This window comes from Dromiciops gliroides, chromosome 4, assembly GCF_019393635.1.
Source record: "Dromiciops gliroides isolate mDroGli1 chromosome 4, mDroGli1.pri, whole genome shotgun sequence".
NCBI classification, from domain to species: Eukaryota; Metazoa; Chordata; class Mammalia; order Microbiotheria; family Microbiotheriidae; genus Dromiciops; species Dromiciops gliroides.
In genome coordinates, this window is record NC_057864.1 from 391,487,465 (window position 1) to 391,505,994 (window position 18,530).

The 18,530-nt window shown below is 39.1% G+C and overlaps 1 protein-coding gene across 1 annotated transcript in view; it reads right to left on the reverse strand.

Moving 5' to 3' along the window:
- The window catches only part of RMND1 (required for meiotic nuclear division 1 homolog), a 51,354-nt gene extending 32,864 nt beyond the window's left edge, over positions 1–18,490 (reverse strand). The window contains exons 1-3 of the mRNA XM_044002507.1: positions 18,112–18,490; positions 11,335–11,849; positions 1,843–1,849 (exon numbers count right to left, since the gene is read on the reverse strand). Of these exons, the coding sequence (XP_043858442.1) occupies positions 1,843–1,849; positions 11,335–11,835 (508 nt within the window). The 5' untranslated portion in view covers positions 11,836–11,849; positions 18,112–18,490. The remainder of the gene's footprint in view (positions 1–1,842; positions 1,850–11,334; positions 11,850–18,111) is intronic.
- Positions 18,491–18,530: the final 40 nt, after the last annotated feature.

Genomic DNA, 18,530 nt, shown 5'->3' on the forward strand with positions numbered 1-18,530 from the left:
CCTAGCTGCCCCAAGTCAATTAAGTTTTTAAGATGGTTTCAATACCTTTTTAAAAAAAGATTATTTATTTATTTATTTGTTTGTTTTTGGTGAGGCAATTGGGGTTAAGTGACTTGCTCAGGGTCACACAGCTAGTAAGTGTTAAGTGTCTGAGGTCAAATTTGAACTCAGGTCCTCCTGAATCCAGGGCCAGTACTCTATCCACTGTGCCACCCAGCTGCCCCAGTTTCAATACCTTTTAAGAAAAAAAGAACTAACCCAGCTCACATAGTGGGGGATGCTGGTAGATATTCCTCTTATCAGACCCCTTAGGGGCAAGGTCCTAAATACCTTCTAGTGAACCTTTTTCTGTTTAATTGGTTTTAGGGTTGTAACCAAACAATGTTGACCTCAGGGATGTGAAAAGCCTGACGTAGCACTGGAGGAGAAAAAAATTAACCTTTAAAGGCAGCAAAAACAAAATGATAAATGACAAGTAATGTAAAGCACTCCCAAGTGACCAAATGTGGGAGAATGAAGACTTGAAGTGATAGGCTTTGTTCAGCTCTCCCATTCAGAAGGAATGAGGCCTAGATTTAAACAATAAGGTCCAGGTTATGGGTGATGCCAACACTATGCAGTTCATAGTGACATAAAGAAATGAGATTAAGAAGTAGCAGCAGTGATCATGGATAAGACCTGCTCAGTCACTGGTTCTTATGAGTTCGGGTCATCTGTTGTCACTGAGGCTTAAGGCCATTACATTTTTTTAAAAAAGTATTTTGATAATTGTTTTAATAAAATTGTTTTCCTTATAAACCCATATACTTTATTTCATGCATTTAAAAATCTAATTCTGAAAATGGGTCCATGACACATGCAAAAAAGTTTAGAATCCCTAGTCTAGGCAATTTTTAATGCTAGCAGCAAACACTTTTGACAACTTCATATTTTCCCATTTTTATGTCCTGTGTAACAATCACAAGGTTACTGAACAGTCATTTATAAAAGAATGTTGTATGAACTTAGTATATTCATGAGAGATTCCTTGTTGAGGGAGAACCTCAAAGATTACAATTTACTTTATTAAGACAAGTGTCCCTCCTTTTTTGTGATTAATTAATAAGAATTCAACAAATCAGGGTTAGGTATTCATTATACCTTTTAGCATGTTATGTAACTTTAAAGATATGATCTGTTGCATAAAACTCCTTGTGGGGCCAGCTAGGTGGTGCAGTGGATAGAGCACTGTCCCTGGAATCAGGGGGACCTGAGACACATGACACTTACTAGCTGTGTGACCCAGGGCAAGTCACTTAACCCTAACTGCCTCACCAAAAAGACCCAATAAAAAAAAAACAAAACTCCTTGTGAAGACTGCCCATTCCCTTCTTATATTTTCATTAATATAAAATTGATATGAAAAGCATTCTAGAAAATATGAGCAAGTCACAATTGCATTATATCACAATTTTTATGGGAAATCATGAAAATCAAGGTCAAATTCTTTGTCTTTTACCTTTTCTTATTTTGATGGTTTGTCTGAATAGGGAAAGCTGAAGCTGTTGCAACTATTTGCAGTCATCTCATCTTTATCCTTCTTTCTAATTTCATGTTGATTTTGGCCACTGCTAAAACTAGTTTATGTTCTGACTGCACAAAGATGGGTAAATCTGAAAGAACAGTTATATTCACCTCTAAAAAAGTGACAAGTAATCCCACTTAAAATTTCACCAAATGTCCAATCAGTTCTTCAACATCTTAACTTACACCTACTTTTGGGGGGGGCAGCCCTGAGGGTTAAGTGACTTGCCCAGAGTCACACAGCCAGTAAGTGTTAAGTGTGTGAGGATGGATTTGAACTCAGGTCCTCCTGAATCCAGGGCCAGCCCTTAATCCACTGCGCCACCTAGCTGCCTCCTACACCTGCTTTTCCAAACACTTTTAGGCGAGAGAAAACAATAATTATCACTTCATGTTATGGCTTTCCTATTGTACATTAGCAAAGTATAAGCACTGGCAGGTTAAATACTAGGCACAGGCTGCTGTCTGAGGACCAGCTTAGCTAACTATAGATATGCAGCATCTGAAGGCTGACCACCAGGTGATGAAATCTTGGGTCTTGGAAAGAAAGAAAAATTTAAAATGAACCAAGTGTTTGTTGTGGCTTTTTCCCGTGCTATACTCAGAGGGTAAGTGCTAGCTAGAAAAGTGGGCTGACAGAGGGTGTTAAAATAACCTATTTTTGTATTTATAGCAGCTCATTTTGTAATGGCAAAGAACTGGAAACTGAGGAGATGCGCATTGATTGGGGAATGGCTAAACAAGTTGTGGTATATGAATGTAATGGAATACCATTGTGCTGTAAGAAATGATGAGCAGGCAGATTTCAGAAAAACCTGGAAAGACTTAGATGAATTGTTTCTGAACAAAGTGAGCAGAACCCACAGAACATTGTACACTGTATCAACAACATTGTGTGATGATCAATTATCACAGACTTAGCTTTCTCAGCAATACAATGATCTAAGACAATGCCAAAGATTTGTAATGGAAAATGCTCTCCACATCCAGAAAAAGAACTGTGGAGTCTGAATGAAGATTAAAGCATACTATTTTCACTTTTTTTGTTGTTTTCGTTGTTGTTGTTTCTTTTTTCTTGCCTTTTTTTTCTTTTGTACTGATTCTCCCCTCCTAACACAACTAATGTGGAAATATGTTTAACATGATTGCAATGTATAACCTATATCAGATTGCTTGCTGGCTTCAGGGGGAAGGGCTAGCAGGAGAATAACTTGGAACTCAAAATCTTACAAAAATGAATGTGGAAAAAACATGCAATTGGAAAAAAAAACAATATCAAAAATGAAAAAAAATAGAAATAACTTAAAAAAAAATGCCTATAAAGATTACCTTATCTGTTGATACTCCCAATGTGAGATACTTTTCCACCTACTAACTAAGTTCATATGTCACTGAAGGAACTGACCTATATCACTAATAACATTCTTACTCTAAACACAACCAAAAGACATAAGAAAGTTGCATACATATGGATGGATGGCTCATCGGTTTCTCCTTGGAGCACCCAGGAGTTAGTTTTATCAAGTTCCCAAACATAATAAGAAACACTTGGTGGTGTCAACTTGCAGTGCTTGTGAGCAACTTAGGCAAAATAAAGTTCCATTAGGGTAACTACAGCTGTTGGAGATAAAGAAAAATGGGTGTTTCAAAAACTCAAAGTGGCCTATCAGGAATAGAATGAGTACGTGGCTACTATGGGGTTTGAAGTGTTCTGAGGGTGCTAACAATTTAGCATCCTTACCACAGTGCAAAAAGGAAGGAGAAAGCATAGGATGGTGAGGATAAAAGGGTGAAGGATTATGAACTGATAAGTCACTCCAATCAGTAGCAATTATTTTTTAAATCTGACTTGCTGTCTATCCTGGCAAGAATGGCACACTTTCTGCTTAAAGAATGGACAACATTTCTTGTTTTTGTTTGTTTTTTTTCCTTTAAAAAAGTAGGGGGGCAGCTAGATGGCGCAGTGGTTAAAGCACCGGCCCTGGATTCAGGAGTACCTGAGTTCAAATCCAGCCTCAGACACTTGACACTTACTAGCTGTGTGACCGTGGGCAAGTCACTTAACCCCCATTGCCTTAAAAAAAAAAAGCACACGAGTAGAGTCAAGAATGTTAAGAGCTAGAAGGAAGTACTTCCACTTTTGGTTTACTAAAGAATGTGATGGAATATACCCTCTTTGCAACACAACCTCTATTTACTACTTTTTTGGTCTGAATAATATTTCATCAGTGCAGATGAAATTAGTCTGTGAATTCTTGAGAGCAGTTACTGGATTCTGCCTTTTTTGGTATCCCCCAGTGTTAACACAGTTCTTGGCAAATAAACAGCAGGTGCTTAATAAATGCTTGCTAATTTGACCCGAGCACTCTCAGCGAGGAACAAGGTGATATTGATTTGATTTTGAATCCTAAGAAAGAGGGTTGTAGGGCTGGGGGTGACAACGGGGGACAGTGGTGAAGCAAGTGCAACAGCACGGGGCAGATGTCCTGTTGTTCCTGCCTGACAGTTATGGGAAAGTGAAGAATGTTTGAGGTACTCACTCCCAACCAGGCTAGCACTGCCTAAGGACTTACTCTAGTGGTGAGGGTATTATCTCACCTGATAAATTTTCCCAGATAATTCTTGTTAGGCATAAGAATGTCTTGTCTCACGAAAAGACACTTCCCTCTTTTCTTTTTTTGGGGTTGGGGTATGGGGTAGGGTGGTAGATACGGGTATGGAATACTGCAGATAATAGCAGATTTTTTTCCTATATTGGTTAGTGTCTCTAAATTGTTTTTTTCCCCTCCTTTTTTTTTTAAATTATATAGGATGTCTCTTTGGGAGAAGAAGGAGGGATATATTGGGAGATAGAGGTGTTGTAAAATATCAATAAAAAGTAATTTTTAAAAATCTCTAATTTTATTCAAGTAGGGTCTTTGTCTTTGAACTCTCTTCTCTTTGTGTAGCATTAAATTTATGAATCCCCTATAGTTTCATGTGAACTTTTACTGTAAATTTTTATGGTGATTGATTTTTATTAAAAATTGAATGAAGGGGGCAGCTAGGTGGCACAGTGGATAGAGCACCGGCCCTGGAGTCAGGAGTCCTGAGTTCAAATCTGGCCTCAGATGCTTGACATTTACTAGCTGTGTGACCCTGGGCAAGTCACTTAACCCCAACTGCCTCACCAAAAAAAAAAAAAATTGAATTAGGCATAGGAATGACTATTACAGATCACTATCTTGCTGCAAAATGGATGTGCCAAACCCATCAAGGAATGGTGCTGGATAAGTCAAACAAGGTCTTTCTATAATATTTTCTGTAAAAGGCATAGTCCACATGATTTTCTGGCTAAAGAAAACATGTTCCAGTAGGTGGCACTAGACAGCTATGGAAAAAGGAAAGTGCTAAGTACACTTTTTAAGTCCAAAGGATTTTTTTGTACAATAGAAGCAAAACATAAAATTCTTAGTAGCAATGTTCTATCGCTGGAGAAAATAAGAGTGGAATGTACTTTGTCCCCCCGTTATAAAAAAATCACCATAATTTTTCCTTTATTTTCTGCAATATATTACTGAAAGTTTTTAAGCATTGTACCTTGATATTTATTTCATTTAGAATCTTACTACTTACTAAACTAATTTTTCTATCATTTTATGGTATTGTGAAAGCAGAGAAAGCTAGTCGTTTAGGTTAAAAAGGACAAGACATATGTAGCATGGCATCACCTCCTCTTCTCTACCTCCTATCTGGTTCCATGAAGTCCCATCTTCCACAGAAAGTCTTTCCCCAATCCCCTGAATTCTATGCCTTCCTTCTGTTGATTATTTCCAATGATCCTGTATATATAGTTTGTTTGCATGTACTTATTATTAGCACGTTGTTTTCTCCATTAGATTGTGAGCTCCTCACTTTCACAACAGCAGGGGCTGTCTTTTATCTTTCCTTTTTTTAAAAAATTCCCAGTACATGGCAAATAGTAGGCACAATGTTTATTGATTGACCACTTTCACAATAACCCTGTTAATATGCCCAAAGGGCGATGGAGCTGTGCATACCCTTTGACCCAGTAATACCACTACTAAGTCTGCATCCCAAAGAGATCATAAAAAAGGGAAAAGGACGGGGCAGCTAGGTGGTGCAGTGGATAAAGCACTGGCCTTGGAGTCAGGAGTACCTGAGTTCAAATCAGGCCTCAGACACTTAACACTTACTAGCTGTGTGACCCTGGGCAAGTCACTTAACCCCAATTGCCTCACTTAAAAAAAAAAAAAAGGGAAAAGGACCCACATGGACAAAAATATTCATAGCAGCTCTCTTTGTGGTGGCAAAGAACTGGAAATTGAGGGGATGCTCATCAATTGAGGAATGGCTGAACAAGTTGTGGTATATAAATGTAATGGAATACTATTTTGCTATAAGAAATGATGAGCAGGAAGATTTCAGAGAAACCTGGAAAGACTTAAGTGGACTGATGTTGAATGAAATGAGCAGAACCATGAGAACACTTTACACAGTAACAGCAACACTGTATCATGATCAACTGTGATAGACTTAGCTTTTATCAGCAAGACAACTCCAAAGGATTCATGGTTCTCCACAGCCAGAAAAAAGAACTGTGGAATTTGAATGCAGATTGAACCATATTGTTTCTAGTTTTTTAAAAAAATTTTGAAGTTTTTTTCCCCTTTGTTCTGATTTTTCTTTCACAACATGACTAATGCAGAAATACGTATAATGTGATTGTACATATAACCTATGTAAGATTGCTTTCTGTCTTAGGGAGGGAGAAAAATTTGGAACTCAAAACCTTATAAAACAAATATTGAAAACTATCTTTACATGTAATTGGAAAATAATAAAATACTTTTATGATAAAAAAATAAACCTTTTAATACAAAATAAACAAAAGCCACCAAAGCACAGCAAAATCTTGTAGAAAGATTGCTTGGTTCATTATCCCTTTTAAACATTTCCTGAGGCACTTTTCCCTATATTTCACCTAACATTGTGGGTTTTTTTCCTTTATTTTCTTTTCAGATACAAGAAAGCCTGTGTTTCATCCCACATAAAATGCAGAATGGTCATAAAGGAGAGTAGGTATCCCCCCATCCCCTTTTCTGTGAGTAGTCTTTCACTCAGGGATTTATATAGTACTCCAGACTCACTGCCCCAACAATCCTGTAACAGTTCCAAAGAATCAAATTAATAATAGTAAACAGGGTAATAATAATTATGCTAAGTCTGAAATTCAACTCACAGCTCACAGTGTCTATCATGAATGAGAAGCATGGGTGTCTGTCATACTGTCATAATAAACTTGTGGACTATAAGAATCCCTACATCTTTTTCACATTATTTTTTCCCTCACTCCACATCTATGAAGCTTTAAATCTGGTCTGCCAATGCCAGAGTTGTAATATAAGGAGGCATAGAGTATGAGAAAAGGAACCTGATCTTACATCTCTCCAAATTACCTATAATTAAAATCTCATCCTTCCCCCGCCCCCTCCCCCCACTCCAAACCTCCCTCTAAGACTATCTCTAATTTACCTGTATATAGCTTGGATGCATATAATTTAGATATGGGCTCATGAGAGTGTTTTTGCCTTTATTTCTTTTTTTTCTCTTTACTCTCTTTATTCTTTCTTTTTTTTTAATTAATAAAGTATTTTATTTTTTTCCGTTACATGTAAAGATAGTTCTCAACCTTTGTTTATACAAGCTTTACAATTTCAGATTTTTCTCCTCCCTCCCCCCTCCCCTAGACAGCAGGTAATCTGATATAGGTGTTTTATACACACACACACACACACACACACACACACACACACACACACACACACACAAAATAACATTAATCCTATTTCTGCATTAGTCATGTTATAAGAGAAAAAAAATCAGAGCAATGATGGAAAACCTCAAAATAGAAAAAAAACCAACAGCATCAAAACCAAAGAAATAGTATGGTTCATTTAGCATCTATACTCCACAGTTCTTTTTTTTTTTTTTCCTGGATTTGGAGATCCTCTTCCATCGCGAGTTCCCTGGAACTCTTTTGTGCCATTGCATTGGTGAGAAGAATATAGTCCATCACAGTAGATCAACACTCAATGTTGATGTTACTGTGTACAATGTTCTTCTAGTTCTGCTCATCTCACTCGTCATCAGCCCATGCAAGACCCTCCAGGTTTCTCTGAACTCCTCCTGCTCATCGTTTCTTATAGCACAATAGTATTCCATTGTATTCATATACCACAACTTGTCCAGCCATTCCCCAATTGATGGGCACCCCCTCAACTTCCAATTCTTTGCCACCACGTAAAGAGCAGCTATAAATATTTTTGTACATGTGGGTCCCTTTCCCCCTTCCATGATCTCTTTGGGAAAAAGACCCAAAAGTGGTATTGCTGGGTCAAAGGGTATGCACATTTGCCTTTATTTCTAAGTGCCTCAGCACTTATCCATCACCCAGGTTCAAAATCTCAGAATTTTCTTTGACTTTCTCCTCTTCCAATTATTCCATCAAGTTTTATAAATTCTGTCTCCCACAATATCTCTTGCAACTGTCCCTTCCTTTCCAATGACATAGCCACTATTCCTAGTTCAGGACCCTCATCTCCTCTCAACTCCTTAAATAATTTCTTACCTGTTTTTCTTGACTCTGGCCTCTCTCTCTCTTTCAGTAGTCTCACTGCCCAGAACCCTCCTTACTGAGTTCTATTCTGTGTTGCTCTCTCTTCTCTCTCTATCACTTGGTGATCTTATCAATTCCCACTGATTTAATTGCTGACTTTCAAACTCACATCTGAAGCTGCCTTTCAGACAACTTGAAACAGATGGCCAGAAGACATCTTAAACTCAACATGTCCAAAAACAAACTCATTGTCTTTCCTCCTAAATCCTGCTTCCTATTACTGTAAAAGGCAACGCCATCCTCCCAGTCCACAGGGATCACAATCTAGGGGTCATCCTCATTTCCACATTATTTCTCACCTTTCTACATCCAATCTGTTGTCAAGGCCTGTCCATTTCACCTTTTCAGTATCTCTTGAATACATACTCTTCTCTCCTCTGACACTGCTAACACTCTGGTCCAGGCCCTCATCCCCTTGTGCCTGGACTAAGGCAATAACTTGTTGGTGGAATCTGCCTGCTCCTAGTCTTTTACCACTCTAATTCATCCTCCATTCAACCACCAGGATCTGACCATGTCATCCCTATACCCATCTCCATCCTCATCTCCACTCCACACTGAATCAATTCTAGTGGTTCTCCATCATCTCTGGGATCAAATTCAAAATGCTGCTTGTAATTCAAAATCCACCAGAACCTAGCTCTCTCCTACCTTTCCAGCCTTCTTACACCTTACTCCCCACCATATCCTCTTCAGTCCAGTGACGCTGGCCTCCTTCCTGCTCCACAAACCAAACACTCTCTTTCTGAGCTCTAGGTATTTTTTCTGGCTATCTCCCATGCTTGGAATGTTCTCCTTCCTCCTTTTTCTGCCTAATGGCTTCCCTGGCTTCCTTTAAGTCTCAACTAAAGTTCTAGCTGTTATAGGAAGCCTTTCTCAACTCCTTTAAACTCTAGTACTTTCCTTCTTTTAAATATTCCTATTTATCCTGTATGTAATGTGTGGCAGCTAGATGGCACAGTGGACAGACTTCCAGGCCTGGAGTAAGGACTGTTTTCTTAGCTATAAAACGAAGATGAGCCCTGTCCCACCAACCTCATAAGTCTATGAAAAGCAAATATTTAATGTATGAAACAATGTGCTATAAGTTGTAAAGAACTGTGCAATTATAAGTTATTAATAAATAACTCCATGCAATCAATAACCATGTATAAATTTTTTCTCTACTTAAGTCACTTGTTATTAAAACAACAACAAAAAACTTGATTTTGTGATGTTTATCTCAGACTAGAACCCAGAAGAAAAGAAAAAATTATAATAATTACCACTGGAACCCTAGCAAAGAAAACAGAACGGTTACAGGAACTCCTAAGGATGGAAAAGATAAGGAATTAAAATGGAGCTCTTAATGAAAAATCCAAAAGGAGAGCTGAGAACCTGGAAAACCTTAGGAAATAGTAGATACCTTGGAATAGAATGAAGGAAAAAAAAGAACTCAAAAATTAAATGATGCAACAAATAATATAAAAAGATACAGTAAAATTGGGAGACCTGAAATATATTCAATAAAAAACAACTGACCTGGAAAACAGAGCTTAGAAAGAATCTGATGTAACGATTGGAATGACGCCACCTGCTGGAGACTTACTGTAGAAAAGCTCTGCCATGAGGTGAAGGTCTTTGAGGGCAAGACCATGAGTCTTTTCTTTGGCATCAGGAAGTGACATTTGCTGGTGGGAGGAAGAAGGGGCAGCCGGCGCTCTGATTGAGGCTTTTTCCTGAGGCCTCTGGTGGAGAAGGGAGCTAGAAATGTGCTCTCCCTTTAATAGAGAGATGAATGTAGGCCTTTCTCTCTCTCTTTACCAAATTCTTATTCTCCTTAATAAATGCTTAAAAGCCTAACTCTTGCTAAAGCTTATAATTTATTGGCGACCACTCATTAGATTATTTTAGACAGTTTAGCTAGGATTTTAGCCCTTAACACTGAGAATCATTCATTGGCTTCCCAGAAAAACAAAATGAAATGAAAAAACCTGAATATTATATATCAAGAAATGAATAGTAGAAGCCTACCTTATCACTTGGGCAGCTATCTACTGACAGCTGATAGAGTGCTGGGCCAGGAGTTAGGAAGATTCATCTTCCTGAGTTCAAATCTGGCCTCAGAAATGTGACCCTGGGCAAGCCACTTAACCCTTTTTACCTTAGTTTTCTCATCTGTAAAATGAACTAGAGAAGAAAGTGGCAACAGGTTCTAATATCTTTGCCAAGAAAACCCCAAACAGAATCACAATGAATTGGACCCAACTGAAAAACGACAGACCACCCACCACCACCCGTTACGTTCCCAACTTGGATTGCTTGATTTCTCCCCTCCTTCATATAGATAAGGTAGTAATTATATATATGCATGGATTATGCTAAAATGCAAAATGCACTTTTTCACAGTGAAACCCTAAAGTCAGATGAATTGTTGCCATAGACCTGCTGGCAAACTGGATTTTGTTATACAAATGCCACTCTTCTCTTTTAAAGGATCTTGTATTGACAATCTAATGTAGCATCTCCCAAACTGTGTTCCACAAAATCCTGATGTTCTAAGTGACCAAAATGGGTTTTGTGGTAACAAGTTGATGTTATTAAATATTTATCCATCTAAGATATTAAATATGATGTTATATAAGTATCACAAATATTACATGTAACAATGTGTTAGTAGGTAAATGGTCTTCATTTCCCCTCTGTTGTTTCAGAATTTCTTTGAACCCTCTCCTTTATATCTCTGGAGGCACAGAATACACCTACACCAGGATCACAGACTTAAAGAACTATAGATTTAGGGCTGGGAGGAGCCTTAGAGGCCAGCAATGAAGTGTGCTGTCAGTATGTTTCAAGCCCTGAAGTGTTCCATGGCCAATATCTAGGAAATTATTTACCCATGTATACTTATATTGTGTTCTTACCTGTACTGTTAACAACAGTTAAAACATCAGGAATTGATTTCCTTTAGGCATGTCAAAGCTCTTAACAATGAAAACCAGTTAAGTGAGTTTAACTTGCTGATTCTCAAATACTTACTGGGTTATATTCACTGCTATCTAGAATGTGTGATTATTATTAAACAAGAAATTCAGTAACAATATGAACTTTACCTCATTCACAGATGAAAGTGGAAGGTTAGCTCTGGATGGCTGTTTGGTCCTAGATGCTTTTAGTGGTCTCTTGACTTGCTGAACCTCTAGTTTTCCAGTAGGTATAGATGAATAATGCCTCTTTAATATTTTCATAGGCCACTTAGTATACAATAGACTTAGTGTGTGATTCATTTTTCTGGAAGTACCAAAAGATTTCAGGGATGGAACATTCATTTTTTCAACTCTGCAGAACACAGTCTTCAACTGAGATATTATGCTTTTAGCTGACACTTTCCAGATGATGTGTCCAGGAAATGAATATTTCAAACCACCAGCTGAATTTTCAGAAAAGCATAAACCCAAGTTTCGATTTATTGTCACGGTCCTACATGTTGTCTTTTCAAATTCCTGTAGTGGTTTCAGTGTTGGAAGAAGAACTCTAGGGATACTTTGGCACTGGCATATTTTTGCTAAAATGCAGGAAGATTTGGCCAGATCTTGAAGCAGTTTAACCTGCATCACAGCACTCAAAACTAAATAAAACAAAATTTCAGAGTTTAACATTTAACAGTCAATCAAAAAACATTAATAATAATAATAATAATAATAATAAAGGCCAAAACACTTTCCCTGCACTCAAGAAACTCATCTTCTAGTGGGGGATACAACTAACTTATCTAGGGAAATACAAGATATATACAAACATGCCCCAAAGGAATTTTTTTAAATATGCAAAATCCTGAAGGCATAACAGAACATTTAATTAGAATCCAAAAGACATATCTGTGAGCTCAAATATGTTACTTTAAGTGTTCAATTAAGCAAACAACAAACACTTATTAAATACCAATTATGTACCAGGAACCATGATAGGAACTGAAGATACAAGGACAAAAATGAAACACTTCCTGCCCTCAATAAGCTTACATTCTATCTTGACTTAAGACTGTAGGCCAAGCCTCAATTAGGTTCAACATGTAATAAACATTTTTGGAACAAAAGACACAAAACCAGCTTTTTAAAGGTCAAATGATAATGATCAACCTCTCCTGAACAATCAATACTGCAAACAATTCTTGGAAAGCTTTTGCCTAAAGAGCAGCTAGAGAGGCAAGGTGAAGCATCTGACTTCAACTTGTTATGGGCTGGGACTCACATAACAGAGGGCAAGGAGGGAAAATAGCCTCAATGGACCTTTAAAGGAACAGCCCAGGAAGAGATGATGCCCTTCCCATAAGACCAAACAGGTACTATCTCCTACCTCATCCTGCCCCCTGAAGTGGGGTTCCTAAAACATCCTAGTGAACTTCCACCACTAAAATATTCTTAAAGCCACCCCAGCAAAAGCAAAGAAGCACTAGAGCAGCACAAGCTAAAGTATAATCAATCTTCTCCTAACAGGGGGGAGAGTGATGTCTTCTATGGCTAAAACACTTGTGAGGACCGGAAACACCCAGGCTCACTGATCGATTGATGATCTCTCTGGGCCCTACAAGAGGTCTGGATCATCTGAATTAACAGCCCAGAGTTCATTGCCTCTTGCATGCAACGTTTCCTGATATCTAAGGTGACACCCAGATTCACCTTGTACTGCTCTACTTGTGTGTCTGTGTTCTCTGATCCATCAATGAAAGGAAAGATGTACTAGGGAAGAGCCAGAAAGAGTCAAGTAGGACCATATCCAACAGTGGTCTTGTTCAGCTAAGTTCCCCTGAAAACTAGCTCCAGGAGGGCCCTCTCCCTTTCTTGGGAGTCATACTGATTTATTAAAGACAAGGCAAGACAGCACAACCACTTCAATAATCTGGGGTGTTTGATGAAAAACTGTTGTTTTAGAGGTAATTTGGGTGTTCCATGCATGATACCAAATGTGTGGAAGATGAGAAACACAGCCAATGTGAAGACAAAGTGCTCAATCCTAGACCTTGGTCCTAGTAAAATGGGTATCCTGAGCAGAGGCAATGGCAGGAGGCTGCCCACAGGGAGAGGAAATAGGCATTTCAATGGTGCCTATGACATGCCAGGCCGTGTGCTAAGTGCTGTACAAAAATTATCCATCTGACACTCTCAACAACTTTGCAAGGTAGGTGCTGTGATTGTCACCATTTTACAGCTGAAGAAAAAGAGGCTCAGTGCCTTGCCTAGAGTCACACAGCTAGTCAGTGTCTTGGGACAGATTTGAACACAGGGCTTCTTGTATCCAGGTCCTAGAGGCAAATTTGTGGTCTTGCTGCCTGTCAAATAAATCATAGCATAGGTGTGTTTGGTTTTTTCGGGTTACTTTAAGGTTTTTATATTATGGGAAGGTTAAAGAAGAAGCCAGAGGATTACATGGTTCTAGATATAGTCATATTTGTATACCCTGCATGACCCTGCATAACATCACACATCTTTCACAATAGCTTCTTAGTACATTGCTAAACAAAGCTCACCATAATATATATATATATATATATATATTTTTTTTTAGTGAGGCAATGGGGGTTAAGTGACTTGCCCAGGGTCACACAGCTAGTAAGTGTTAAGTGTCTGAGGCCAGACTTGAACTCAGGTACTCCTGACTCCAGGGCCGGTGCTCTATCCACTGCGCCACCGTGCTGCCCCCTACCATAATATACACACACACACATATATATATATATATATATATATATATATATATATATATATTTTTTTTTTTAGTGAGGCAATTGGGGTTAAGTGACTTGCCCAAGGTCACACAGCTAGTAAGTGTTAAGTGTCGGAGGCCAGATTTGAACTCAGGTACTCCTGACTCCAGGGCCGGTGCTCTATCCACTGCGCCACCTAGCTGCCCCGTACCATAATATTTTAAAAACTCAGCTAACTTTCAACCAATCTCCAGAGAGAGGAGTTGTGAAAGGCATAGGATTAGTGTAATAGTGGAAATATGCTCCTTGCTCCAGAGTATATAACTCTAAAGTATCAGTCTGGCCTGATCCCTATGGATTTCTACATACTTGTAAGTGACAAGTTGATTTTTTTTTTTAAGAGGCAATGAGGGTTAAGTGACTTGCCCAGGGTCACACAGCTAGTAAGTGTCAAGTGTCTGAGGCTAGATTTGAACTCAGGTCCTCCTGAATCCAAGGCCAGTGCTTTATCCACTGCGCCACCTAGCTGCCCCTGACAAGTTGATTTTACTGGCTTTCCTCCCCCACAGCAGTCAATACATATTCAGGATATCAGCTTGTAGTCCTACTTAACTCTTCTTACTAAGGCAGCCAGTCAATGCCCTTTAAGAATACATCCTTCTTCCAGTGCCACAATGGATAGAGCTCTGGACTTAGGTAAAGGAAAACCTGAGTTCAAATCTAGCCCTAGACACTTACTAGTTCAAGGCACTTAACAACTCTGCCTCAATTTCCTCATATAGTCCTCAAGGTATATAGCCATCCCAAGAAAGTCACAACCATTCTCTGCTAGTGAAGCCTGACACATTATCTGAGCTGTCGCTAACTTGCTTAGATACTCTGCTCAAGCAATTGGCCAGTTATGTCTAACTCCTCTTTTGATCTGCCTTTTTAGACTCTCTCTCCGTCCATCTTCAAAACTTGCAGCTACTTTGTCTCTCATGCAGGCATATATAAGAGTTTGAGAGCAAGAAAGGCCCTTGGAGATAATCTAAAGACTATGTCTTACCAAGAGTTACAAAACATTCTCGATTTTATCAAAAGCCAGAATGTTTTCAGCAAATAGGAAATTTTCAATTCACAAACAGAAAATGGCAAAACAAGACCTTTGACTCCCAGGCTCTGTCCTTCATCTCTGTTCCTGTCTTTATTACACTTTTTCCCTTTAGTGATCTCATTAACATCAAAGAGTTCAAATATCTCTATGTAGATGATGCTCAAGTGTATCGATTATAAACACACACAGAGACACACACATATATGTATACATATATATATATATATAAACATACACACATACATATACAGGATTTCTCAAAAGTCTTAGTGCAGTTTTAGCAACTAAAACTTAAAACTGCACTAAGATTTTTTGGGAACATCTTATATGTACACCTAGATAAATTTATACATGTACATACACACACATATCCATCCCTAATCTGTTTTATTCACTCATCTGACCTTTTCTCTCTGGACCTAAGGAAGTTTCTCTTAGCTTCAAATTCTGTGATCTTAATCTCTTAATTTTGAGTTCCAGTCTTGAATCTTCAACAGCCTACTGGACATTTCACAGGATATCCCACTGCCATCTCCACCTACACATTACACTGGAAACTGATAAAGTTTAGAAACCTGAATGTGAATCTTGGCTCTTATACTTAGTACCCAAGGGACCTTTGGCAAGTCATTAAATTTTCTTGGGCTGAGTTTCTCATCTGTACAACTAGAGGAATGGAACAAAAGGCCTGTGAGGTTCCTTCTAATTCTAAATGTATGATTGTACGTCTCAAACTAAACTCTTTCTCTTTCTTCCAAACTTGTCTGTTTCTGTGAAAGCAACATTAGCCTTCTGATCACTCAAGTTTGAAATCTGGATTTATCCTTGACTCTTTCTTTTCTTACGCCCTGCACCCGTCCCCCCATCTAATTGGTTGGCAAGTCTTGTTGATTCCATCTCTATAAAACTTTTACTATGTTCCCTGTGCTCATATAATACTACCCTAATTGAGGTCCTCCCTCATCACTTAACATGCAACATGTTCCTAGACTTTTCCCTTTCCAATCTATTCTCTACACAGCTGCCAAATTAGTATCCTTCAAACATAGGTCTGACCCTGTCAATAGCCAAAAATCCTCAGTGACTTTTTATTCCTCTAGGATCAAGAAAAACCCAATTTTTTCATGCTGACATTTAAAAGCCTTCCAGTCTAGCTCTCACCTACCTTCCCAGCTATATCTCTTATTACTCAATTTCATTCAGTCGATCTTTCAGCCTACTAGCAGAGCTGTTCCCTAGACTCAACATTCCATCTCTCCTTTCTGTGCATTTTCCCAGGCTGTCCTCCTGTGCTAGGAGTGACTCCCTTCCTCACCTCTACCTCTTAGAATCTTGGCTTTTTTCTTTCTTTCATCAATATCAGTTCTTTCTTTGGAGGTGGACAGTATGTTTCATCAATAGTACTTTGGGATTGTCTTGGATTACTGTATTGTTGAGAATTGTTGTCATTCACAGTTCTTCATCAAACAAAATTGCTGTCTCTGTGCACAACATTCTCTAGGTTCTGCTCATTTCACTAAACATCAGTTCATACAAGTCTTTCCAGGCCATTTTGAAATCATCCTGTTTGTCTTTTCTTATAGCACAATAATATTCCATCACTATTATATACCACAGCTTGTTTAGCCATTCCCCAATTGATGGGTGTTCCTTTAATTTAATCTTGGCTTCTTTCAACTTCAGATGTGGTGCCACCTTCAAGAGTAGTTCTTTTCTGATTCCAATCTCCCCATATGCCCACCTGAAAGCATCTGGGATTTACTCTTCTATGCATATGTTATAACCTATCCATCGGTAGAAATGTAAGTTACTCAAGGGCAGGGAGTATTTGATTTCTTTTTCCTACAGGACCTTTCACATAAACTTAATGTTTGTAGAGCTGAAAAATTAGTGCACTTTATTAGTGCTCTTGCTAAGGTTGAAATTATGGAACAAAATTTGTTAAAATGAATTTAATGTCCTTTTTTCTGGATGTCTCATTTGTCTTCATTATTTTTAATTTTTGTTTGTTTGTTTTGTTAGAGCTATGGGGCTCAAAAGCTGAAAGTGACTAGAGCACCAGGCAGATTCTTTTACACAGGTATTATAAGCTTCATTCTTTAAGGGGATATCACTTGTGCCCAGAGTTTCTTGTAGTAACTATTTCTTTACGGTGATGTAAAGAGTGATGGATTTGACACTATAAAAAGAGCACAAGACTTGGAGTGAGGACCTTTGAGTTCCAATCCTTCTTCTGCTACTTGCTTTGACCTCTTTGGGTCAAGTTTCCTTATCTGTAAATGAAGGCATCAGGCTATCTGCCCTCTAAGGTAGGGGTCCTTAACTGGTGGTGGGGCCATGGATAGATTTCAAGGGGTTTGTGAACCCTGATAGGAAAAAATACGTCTTTTTTTTTTAACAATCTTTAAATGGAGCTGAGCATTTCCTTCAATTATGAATTGTGAAAAAAAATATTCAGTGAAGGGTTCTAAAGGCTTCACTAGGCTACCAGAGTCTGACACATAATTGCTATAGTGCTGTAAATTTTGAAAAGTACTTTACAATTATTATTTCATTTTATCCTTGTAACCTTGGGAGTTGGGGGTGCTATTATTATCCCCATTTTGGAGATGGGAAAACTCAGAGAGCAGTTAAGTGATTTGCTCCGGATCACACAGCTAGTGAGTGTCTAAAACTAGTTTTGAACTCTAGGTGTAAGGCTCTAGCCACTTCGACACCTCACTAAATTTAATATAAAAGAAATGTCCCCACTCTAAGGTGGGAAGTAGTGGAGTCGGGAAGACTCATCTTTCTGAGTACAAATCAGACACTTACTGTGTGACACCTGTCTACACCAGTCTCCTCATCTGTCAAATGAGCTGGAGAAGGAAATGACAGACCACTGCAGGATCTCTGCCAAGAAAACCCCACATGGGGTCACGAAGGGTCGGACGGGACTGAAACGACTAAACAACAACAAAAACTCTCAGGCGATGATTCTAGGAAAAGAGTTGAAATCTCAGCTCTTCCATTTACTGGATGACCCTGGGCAAATCACTTAACGATGAAGGTTTGTTTGGCCCAAGTTCTCCCCGAGACCCCACGTCTTACCTCCTCAAGCAGATGTGTCAATTCCACTGGCAAGGAAGGAAACTTATTTCTCCTTTGATCCCCGGGGGCTTCGGGGATCTCGGAAGTATCCAAACATTCGTAGAATCTCTTAGGTCAGCTGGGGAGGGGATAGCCCACGTGACCCGGGAGCAGGGGAAGGAGAGGCCAACCACCCCCACCTGGCGGTGCGGGGAGAAAAGACAGCCCGGAGAGGGGCGGAGACGGCCGGGGGTGGGGCGTTTTTGACCTCCACTAGAAGGGGAGAAGACGGCAACGCCAGCGGCTACAAACTTCCGTTCGCTGCGGCAGCAACGTTAACCCGGAACCTCCTACCACTGAAACGGAGATCCGAGCCATCTAGCCTCCATACCTGGCTCGGCCAGCTGACCTTCATACCTGCGCACGCACGTAGCGCGCGT